The 10,373-nt window shown below is 43.0% G+C and overlaps 1 protein-coding gene across 1 annotated transcript in view; it reads left to right on the plus strand.

Moving 5' to 3' along the window:
• The window catches only part of LOC127441556 (semaphorin-6B-like), a 163,675-nt gene extending 154,977 nt beyond the window's left edge, over window positions 1–8,698 (plus strand). The window contains exon 17 of the mRNA XM_051699122.1: window positions 5,854–8,698. Coding sequence (XP_051555082.1) covers window positions 5,854–6,770 — 917 coding nt within the window. The 3' untranslated portion in view covers window positions 6,771–8,698. The remainder of the gene's footprint in view (window positions 1–5,853) is intronic.
• The last annotated feature ends 1,675 nt before the right edge of the window (window positions 8,699–10,373 follow it).

The following is a 10,373-nucleotide window of genomic DNA, read 5'->3' on the forward strand; positions in this document are numbered from 1 at the left end:
ATCATTTACAACTAAAAATATAACTCAGTTTTGGCACCACCCTGTGGACATTTCACGTGGTGACAGGAGCTCACGTGTCACCATACGTTTAACAACCTTCCCAGCTTCAGCCACTGGGGGCAGTGATTTGAATTTCGGTAAGCACAGACCGATTTCAGCAGCAAAGCTTTTGACCTCCTGTCATCTAATTCACTGTGCGATCAGTCTGAATTTAACAAAATATATTTTCCCACACCTGTATATTCCACTTTGCTGTCTGAATTGTATCACATTACAGATTAACCCATGCCTAAACATCATGTCAGTCAGATGGTTTCTTTCTGTCTTATTTGGTGGTTCTTGGACATAATAAGCTGTAAAATGGATTAGACATTATGCCAATATACAAAACTCTGGCTATGCACTACTAAATGGTTTGTTGATTGATGCAAGATTTTATGTCTAGTTCACCAATAAAAGCAAAAGACCGAGACACAATATCCAAACATTCAATTTCAGCAGACATTCAGTTGTGTATTAAAACCAAAAATCTGCCCTATGGTTACACAGAAACGTCTCGGTTACTGTCGTAACCTCCGTTCCCTGATGGAGGGAATGAGACATTGTGTCGATGAATTGACACTAGGGGTCCCTATACAAAACGCCACGACTACTGAACTGTGTTACGTGGACTAGTGGGGCGAGACGGGCAGACCTCTGTGTGCCCTGTAGCCAGCACACCCGGCCGTCATGTAACCTCCCCCAACACTCTTGTGGGTGTCAAATGGTCCCCTGCACCTCAGGGACAAGTCGACTGCACAAAAAAATGAGGACCGGCCGGCCCAGCCGCGGCCTTTTCTCTTTTTTTTTCTCCCCAAAAAGAAACAAAATCATTCAGCTGGGGGCCATATAAGGTCCATGTCAGGTGGTGTCCCTCCAAAGAGCAGGACACCGCGGAGACCACGCCCCACTCAGAGAAGGGGGGGCTTTCAAGTGGAAATTCGTCACATGGTCTTACCGAGTCTAGTCGGAGGCACGTCATGTGGAAGGGTCCCGCGGTAGGTCCTACCCGAGGGGGGAGGAGTTTCTACAGACAAGGTGACCCGGGGCAGAGAGGCGTCTGCCCAAAGCAGAGCGGTTTACCAACGGGGAAACCACTTTGTGGAAAATACATCACATGGGGTTACCAATGGGGTAATTAGTGCATGTGGAGCACCTACCCCAGTACAGGGCCTAATTAGCACACGTACTGGGATGGCAACGAATTTCTCCGAAAACTCGCCAGCCACAGGGCTAAGGAGGAAGGACATCCAGGGTCCACACTTTTGTGAACGCGACTGGGAGAAAGAGCGCACGTCTTTGCCTCCTGGCCAGCTGTCCCGAGACTTACCTGTTTGAACCTGCCAACACACGGGACGAAACCGGCTCAACCCGGAAGTTGTAGAACCTCACAAAGGTGTTAGGTGTTGCTCTACAAATGTCTGCTAGAGAGGTGCCATTGGTCAGAGTCCAGGAGGCCGCTACACCCCTGGTAGAGTGGGTGCGCAGCCCCACGGGGGGCACATCCTGGGTGTGATATGCCATAGCGATGGCGTCAATGACCCAGTGGGCGATCCTCTGCTTGGAGACAGCGCTTCCTTTCCGCTGTCCCCCAAAGCAGACAATGAGCTGCTCGGAGCTTCTAAAGCTTTGCGATCAAGTAGATGCGAAAAGCACACACCGGACACAGCAACGCCAAGGCTGGGTCTGCCTCCTCCTGGGGCAGTGCTTGCAGGTTCACAACCTGATCCCTGAATGGGGTCATGGGAACCTTGGGCACATAGTTCGTCGGGGTCTCAGGATCATGTGAAAGTCACCTGGGCTGAACTCCAGGCACAGTTCATTGACAGAGAACACCTGCAGGTCCTCTACCCTCTTGATGGAGGTGAGTGCCGTCAGGAGGGCAGTCTTCAAAGAGAGCGCCTTTAACTCTACTGACTCTAGGGGCTCAAATGGAGCTCCCTGTAGAACCCGAAGTACCACGGAGAGGTCCCACAAGGGAACGAGGCACGGTCTGGGGGGGTTTAACCTTCTCACGCCTCTCAGGAACCTGACAATCAAGTCGTGCTTCCTCAAATACTTACCGTCAACTGCATCGTGATGTGCCGATATAGCGGCTACATACACCTTCAAGGTGGAGGGGGACAGCCGCCTCTCCAGCCTCTCCTGCAGAAAGGAAAGCACTGTTCTGACTGCGCATCTCTGGGGGTCTTGGCATCGGAAAGAACACCACTTAGCGAACAGATGCCACTTCAGGTCATACAGGTGTCTCGTCGAGGGAGCCCTGGCCTGAGTGATCATGTCTACCACTGCCGGTGGTAGGCCACTTAAGTCTTCCACGTCCCGTCCAAGGGCCAGACATGGAGATTCCAGAGGTCTGGTCGTGGGTGCCGGATGGTGCCCCGTCCCTGAGAAAGAAGGTTCTTCCTCAGGGGAATTCACTGGGGGGGGCTGTCACGAGGAGCGTGAGGTCCGAGGGGGACCAAGGGAACAACCGTGTCGGACGTACCGGTGGGCGGGGCCTCGCGACGGGGTGCAGCCTGAGGTGCCACTTGTGGCCGTGCTGAGTCTAAGGACATCAAAGCACTTACCTGGCTCCTTGTGACTACCCCCGGAACGGCCTGGGACGGGGGAGGAAGAAGTGTATCCTCGTGACCCGTGGAGATCATCACATTGGTAGCAGACTTGCCTTCAAATCAAAAGGTTTTTAAGATCATGAGAAACATTTCAGTCAAGTGACCCCAAACTTTTGAACGGCAGTGTATATATATATATATATATATATATATATATATATATATATATATATATACACACACACACACTGGCGGCCAAAAGTTTGGAATAATGTACAGATTTTACTCTTATGGAAAGAAATTGGTACTGTTGTTCACCAAATTGTCATTCAACTGATCACAATGTATAGTCAGGACATTAATAATGTGAAAAATTACTATTACAATTTGAAAAAAATTATCAGAACTTCTTAAACTACTTCAAAGATTTCTCATCAAAAAATCCTCTATGTGCATCAATGACAGCTTTGCAGATCCTTGGCATTCAAGCTGTCAGTTTGTCTAGGTGACATTTCATCCCACGCTTCCTGTAGCACTTGCCATAGATGTGGCAGTCTTGTCGGGGACTTCTCATGCACCTTACAGTCTAGCTGATCCCACAAAAGCTCAATGGGGTTAATATCCATAACACTCTTTTCCAATTATCTGTTGTCCAATGTTTGTGTTTCTTTGCCCATTCTAACCTTTTCTTTTTGTTTTTCTGTCTCAAAAGTGGCTTTTTCTTTGCAGTTCTTCCCATAAGGCGTGCACCCCTGAGTTTTCTCTTTACTGTTGTACATGAAACTGGTGTTGAGCAGGTAGAATTCAGTCAGCTGAGGACATGTGAGGCATCTATTTCTCAAACTAGAGACTCTGATGTACTTATCTTTTTGTTTAGTTGTACATCTGGCCTTCCACATCTCTTTCTGTCCTTGTTAGAGCCAGTTGTCCTTTGATCTAATATTGACCTTAAGACATGCCAGTCTATTGCATACTGTGGCAACTCAAAAACAAACACAAAGACAATGTTAAGCTTCATTTAACTAACCAAATAGCTTTCAACTGTGTGTGATATAATGGCAAGTGATTTTCTAGTACTAATTTAGCAATTTAGCATGATTACTCAAGGATAAGGTGTTGGAGTGATGGCTGCTGGAAATGGGGCCTGTCTAGATTTGATCAAAAATGACTTTTTTCAAATAGTGATGGTGATGTTTTTTTTTACATCAGTAATGTCCTGACTATACTTTGTGATCAGTTGAATGCCTCTTTGTTGAATTAAAATACCAATTTCCTTCTGAAACAGCAAAATCTGTACAATATTCCAAACCTTATATATATATATATATATATATATATATATATATATATATATATATATATATATAATATAAAATCAAAAGAGTGATTCACCAAACAAGTAGCTAAAGTTCACCTCACTGTGAAGACATTTACCAGCGTGGATACTGAGGCAGAGAGACTCTGACAGCTTCTCATTTCTGAGACACAGCCCACACAAAATCACTCACTGCTAGAGAAGAAATAGTCAGCAAAGAAAAAGCAGAGAGAGTGAAAAGATAATAGATGAAGAAGACTGAGGAAACAGAGGTTAAAACCAAGGACATTTCACTGGGAACCGTCAAAGAAAGAGTACAAGAAATGCTGTTGAGTGAAAAAGGCAAAAATTACACAACCGCCCATTCCAGTAGGAAGGTTAGAATGGAGACTATGAAAACTATGAGTCACTGAGTCATCAGCTCTGAGAATTTTTACATTCTTTGAATATGTCATTGATCTCTTTAGACCAGTCTGCTTATATTATTTCTTACATCTACTGACTGTGAAGTGTTCCGATATAAACCTGAGTGGCACAGGTTGCTATGGGCACACAAGGACAGTGTTTGACGAGCAATATTTTCAAACACGTTTTACTTTCCTATTAAGCAGGACTTTAAAGGAGGCGATATTTTACAGATATTTTAGCAATATTTAATGGAAGCGATACCATACATTTTTAAATACCACCTATAAAACTACTATCTGACAGATCTCACTGAAATAGGTGTCTTGAGATATAATACCTTTCTCTGTGACAGCCCTTGGCTAAAAAAAAATAAAAAATAAAAAAGAGAGAGAGAGTCACAGGAGCAGACCATGCTTTTCTAAGCCAATCACGAAAACTAGCCAATCCGAAATGCTCTCTGCATGTCAACCATTTTGCAAGTATGGGTTTACTGACATCGGATTGGCTGACATGTCTGTGGGGGGAGAATTTGAAAACAATACAAAACCTTTTGTTACGGTCCCAACTCTGAGCCATAACAAAAGAAGGGGAGACAAGAGATAGCTAATATAAAAATCAAGCATTTATTTAATATTGTCACCAAAATGAATTTATCAGGTCAGAGTGAATGCTGCTAGTGCAAGTGAATGGGTGCCAAAATTTTGATGTTTCAAAAAGCACATAAAGGCATCATAAAAGTAATCCATATGACTCCAGTGTTTTAATCCATATATTCAGAAGTGATATGATAGGTGTGGGTGAGAAACAGATCAATAAGAAGTCCTTTTTTGCTTGAAATTCTTCTCCCTTCCCAGTAGGGGGCTATATGCATGAAGAATGTGAATCACCAAAAACACAAGAACAATGTGAAAGTGATCTGTTTCTCACCCACACCATCATATTGCTTCTGAAGATATTGATTTAACCACTGGAGTCTTATGGATTACTTTTATGTTGACTTATGTGATTTTTGGAGTTTAAAATTTTTTGCACCCATTCACTTGCACTTTGATCTATGGACCAAAGCAGCTGAGAAATTCTTCTAAAAATCTTCATTTGAGTTCAGCAGATGAAAGAAAGTCATACACATCTGGGATGGCATAAGGGTGAGTAAATGATGAGAGAACTTTCATTTTTGGGTGAACTATTCCTTTAAGCGTGCGCTATATGCATTATAGCGTTGCGACATGCATATTTAAATTATGCCATGATCATTATTTTCTCTGTAAACATTCCTTCTTTCTATGCAAATGAGGCTCATTATAAAATCCACCAGATTTACAACTTTCAGTGCTTTTTGCCTGACACAATTAATGAGGTGCTAAAACAATGTGCAAATAAATGACACTGTCAACACAAGTCATTCATAAATTCCCCACTTGTTGTGTTCTGTGTTCGTAGTAGTTTGTAATAGAGATTTGCTACTCTAGAATTGTAACATATTTTGCTCTCAATCTCTTTTTTTTTTCTTTTTTGTATTTTTTCCTCTCTCTGCAGGCCTTTTACGTGAAAGTTTCTTGGATGAACCTGAAAGTCTCGTTACTTTGAACCTGTTGGTAGTCGCCGCAGTTTCTGCATTCTCTACTGGGGCAGCGCTCTCTGGTCTGGCTGTGTGCTGGATCATGGGCCAGAAACACCGCCACCATTCGCAAAGTAACACCCCCTCCTCCAATGGGCAGCGGAAGAGCGAGAAGGAACGTTGCATCATGGAACAAAGTAGGAGTGGCTCTGTTATGAGCGTATCGCGACATAGCGGCACAGACCGCCCACGCTCTCAGGGTGAGACACTCTTCGTCATGCCTAACGGATGGGTGAAAGCAGGCGACCTGGATCCTGGTCTGCTTCCCACGCCCGAGCAAACACCCCTGCAGCAGAAACGTGGGTTACGCCTGTCCGACTCCGGATCCAACTGGGACCAAAGTCAGACCTTCTTGAGCTCGGTGGGAACCCAGTGCCCACCTCCTCCTTCCGCCTTGTTTCTCAGCTCTAAATTCTTACAAGGCACCGGGCGATGCCATGAGGAGTCCATTGAAACCGGCATTGACCGTCAACGTTACGTGTCCCTCTCAAAGTACCGTGATCAGGGCATACGCCCAGGCACCCTGCTTCGCAAGTCAGCAGGCGAATACAACTACCCCATGACCCCCCAGGACTCACCTGACCGACGGAGGGTGGTGTCGGCTCCCAGCACCCAAATTGAGTATAGCGGAGAGCCTCTTTGTTGGACCCATGAAGGATACTTCATCAGCAGTCATGGCTTACCCCCATCCAGCCACCACTACACCCCAGTGTCGCAGCTTCCTGCGGGACTAACGCGTACTGTGCTTCATGGGTCTCGGGGGCTGATTGACCTGGCTGACTTCAGTCACCTACTCGGGAAGGGAGGAAGTGATCGGACGCCCACTGGCCAGTGAATGCAGAGAAAGATGGATGAGAGGAGTGAGAATATGTAGAAATGCGAGAGGCTGAATCCTCATATCGACTGCAGAGTCGGCGCATCTTGGCCAACCACAGCAGCTCTCTGTCTTTCTTTCTTTCTTCATCTGCCCATTGTCTTGTTTTATGCTTATCTCATTTGTCAGGAACTGCTGTCACACATTGCATGAGGACAGACAAAATGGACCTCTTTCACTAAGAGATGAGCAGCCAACTCAACTCTCTCTCTCTCTCTCTTTATTACTCACAAATATAGAAATATACGTAGGATGTGTTGTTCCCAGTGGCTGTCACTTTTGCTGAGTGTCTGACTATGAGTGCGGCCAACCGAACGTAATTGTGTCTTTATTGGATGGAGGAAAGAACAGCAGCCTGTCGTCTTAAAGACTCTATCTATCCCGGAATCTGTTCACACTTAGACTAATTTGAGATGGTTTCCACTTTCAGCAGATTTGTATATTTGATAATAGCATTTAATTTGGTAATTGTGCTGGGACATGGGACAATGGTTTAGTCAAAATAAATGCAGAACAGTTACCCAAGTCTCAACAACATCTTGGAAACTGAGCTGTCGCCAGTGGTTGGACTTGTCCAGTTTGGATCCAGTTGGGTTCATTTCCAGCTAAGTTGGGTCATAGGACTCTCAGGGTAGTCCAGACAGTTTGGGTTGGTTGCCAGGGTGGGCTTGGCTTACGACTGGGGGGGCAAGGACCACCCTGATCCCCCGGTGTACCTAGGGATTGGTTCCAATGCTCAAATCTACACCTTGACATATGTCTACGAGATCAAATACAAACAATTTTGATGCATTGCTTTGACCAAAATTTGTGGGTAGAAAACATTTTTGTGGTATATTTGGGATGCTTTTTTGTGATCGCGACTTTGTGTGTCTGTATTTTTTCTCTACTGAGTGAGCTGAAGACTTTACCTCAGTTTTACCTCAGCCCTAAATCCAGACTTTAGAATGAATGATGAGAAAGAGAGAGAGAAAGAGAGAGAACATTGGTCAGATGAGTTACATGGCCAAAACCACATATGAAGTCTTGTGTTCTGTGTAGCTTTGTATGGAGACTGAGTTTTATCAGACACTTAAGGAGCACTAAGAACTTTCTGGACTCAGTGTGTTTTTTGTCTGTTTTATTTCTTCCTTTTTGTACAGTGAACTTTGTACGCAGTATGACAAGTCATGAAACACAGAATCAAGGTTAATACACCTTTCTAGAAAGACACAATAGGAGATGGAAAGAAAGAGATAGAGAAATTGTCTTAGGGACTCATGGACTTTCTGAGCAATTATATGCCATTTTAAGACAATAACGGCTGTCTTATTCCCTTTTGTTTCTTCTGGACTCTGAAAGAGAGAGCAAACAAGAAGGGAAAACCAGAGAAGAGAGATTACAATGAGAGAACTAAAGCAAACTAAAGGACTACAAAGTCAAGAGATGTCATGGATCTTGTTGATGGAAAACCAGTGTGTTATGCCATTGGGTGTTTGTGTGTCTGTGAAGTGACCAGTCATTATCCACAATAATACACTTCCCAAATTTTGTTTTGGTTTTAGTCATGGAACCCATGATTTATTGTTCATTTTAACACTTCTTGAAACTAATGTATAAAAATGTCCCCTTTTCTGTATGGTCTATGGAAAGTTCTATATAATGAATATAGTATTAGAAATAGGGCTTGAACCTGCATCCATCTAGATGTCTGTTGTTCATTCCTAGTCATGTACCTGGGAACTTTTACAAATCAGTGTGTGTCCTAAGATCATTAGATCACCATCTCAGAGTTTGACATGGATAGCATGATCACATTTTCACCAAAACACTCTTTGATTTAGTTCCAAACCTCTTTCGTTCAGCCCCGTTTCACGGCCGGCCCACCGGAAAAAGTCCCGTTTCTCCTATGGCCAGTCCACCCCTGGCTAATCTTATAATGCATTTTAGCAAGTTCATTGAAAATTTACGTCCAATTTTAATATAGCAATTTATTTTATTTAGTTCTGAAAGGTATCAGTATAAAATTGTTCCATCAAAAAAAAAAAAAATAAATAAATAAATAATAATAATAATAATAATAATAATAAATCCAGTATTTTTTGTGCTTAATAGAGTATCAAATCATTAGCTTAGCAACATGCTAACGTCAAACTCTATTGTAATTCACTTTGAGGGGTAGTAAAGTCTTTTTATGCTTTAAAATGAGGAGTGTTAATTGTTTGATCCACCTTACAAAAAACCTTAACTTGCTGCAAATTTGCCAATCATTATTTTCACATGCAAATGAGCTCTTGATTCGACGCAAATGTTTCCAGAAGTTTGCAGCTCTTCGCCAATAGGGGTGACCCTCTGACGAACCTTTGACAACGATGGACAATTTGCCGCATGTTTGCATGTGAAAATTATCAGTGGCGAATTTGTGGCAAGTTTGCGACAAATTTGCCATGAACTCTAGATTTTCATAAGGACCAGTAATGACTGAAAACAAAGTTGTTGCCCCTGAAGTGTTTGTTTTATTTTTTTATTTTTTTGTTGTTGTTTAGCCTTAGAAGCTAGCTGCATACACTATGTAGACAGTAGATAACAAGGTAAATACAGCATAGGCTAGTTTTGTTATTTAACGGCTAATATCATCAATCTGTGAGATATTGAAAGCAGATGTCTGATTTTCTGATGATTACAACACAAACCCAGTTAAGTACACAAGAATGCACTCATGCACCTACAAGATGTCTCTTATTAAAAGCACGTGCATCAAATGCTACACGCGCCACTTAAGCATGGCCCTCTGTCCTATAGACCACACACAAGCCATTGCTGTTGAACTCAGAAAACACACACGCTTGCAGTTGTGTGCAAAGGTTGGTTGAACATTGATTAGCTCATAAATCCAGCTGAAAGGAGAGTTACACTTGATTGTGCCACCTGTGTGTTTGTGTGTATGTGTGTGTGTGTGGGCTGGTGGGTTTGGGTGGTTACGAGGAAATTGTTTTAGGTTACAAACTGGTAATTACAAGGGTATTATGCTATGAATGTGGTTTATGAGGATATTTCCAGTGTTCCCATTATTCAAATAGCTTACAAACATGCTAAACAATGTGTAAAAATGCAGAAAGTTTTTTGTGAGGGTTAGGTTTAGGGGTAGGGTTAGGTTTAGGGGATAGAATCTATAGTTTGTACAGTATAAATATCATTATGTCTATGGAGAGTCCTCATAAGGACAGCCTCACAAACGTGTGTGTGTGTGTGTGTGTGTGTGTGTGTGTGTGTGTGTGTGTATGCTTGTGGGTGTTTATGTGCTTAAATTAGTGTGTATATGTATTTATGTCTTCTCTCCTCAGCAGTGAAGATACACCAGGCAGGAAATAGGATCCAGAACATAGGAAAGAGATCCCAGTAGACAGGAAATGCAAGGATATATCCGCTTACCTTTAGGTCATGGGCACTTCAGCAAGCAATCAAATTCAGGAAATAACAAATAGCGCTGTATAATGTGAAATCCATATGTGGAAAAATACATCTGTATTAGACTGATGACATATTGCAGCAAACATTTCAGTAGTAAGTTTGTTCAGACTCACA

This window comes from Myxocyprinus asiaticus, chromosome 5 (genome assembly GCF_019703515.2).
Source record: "Myxocyprinus asiaticus isolate MX2 ecotype Aquarium Trade chromosome 5, UBuf_Myxa_2, whole genome shotgun sequence".
Taxonomy (NCBI): Eukaryota; Metazoa; Chordata; class Actinopteri; order Cypriniformes; family Catostomidae; genus Myxocyprinus; species Myxocyprinus asiaticus.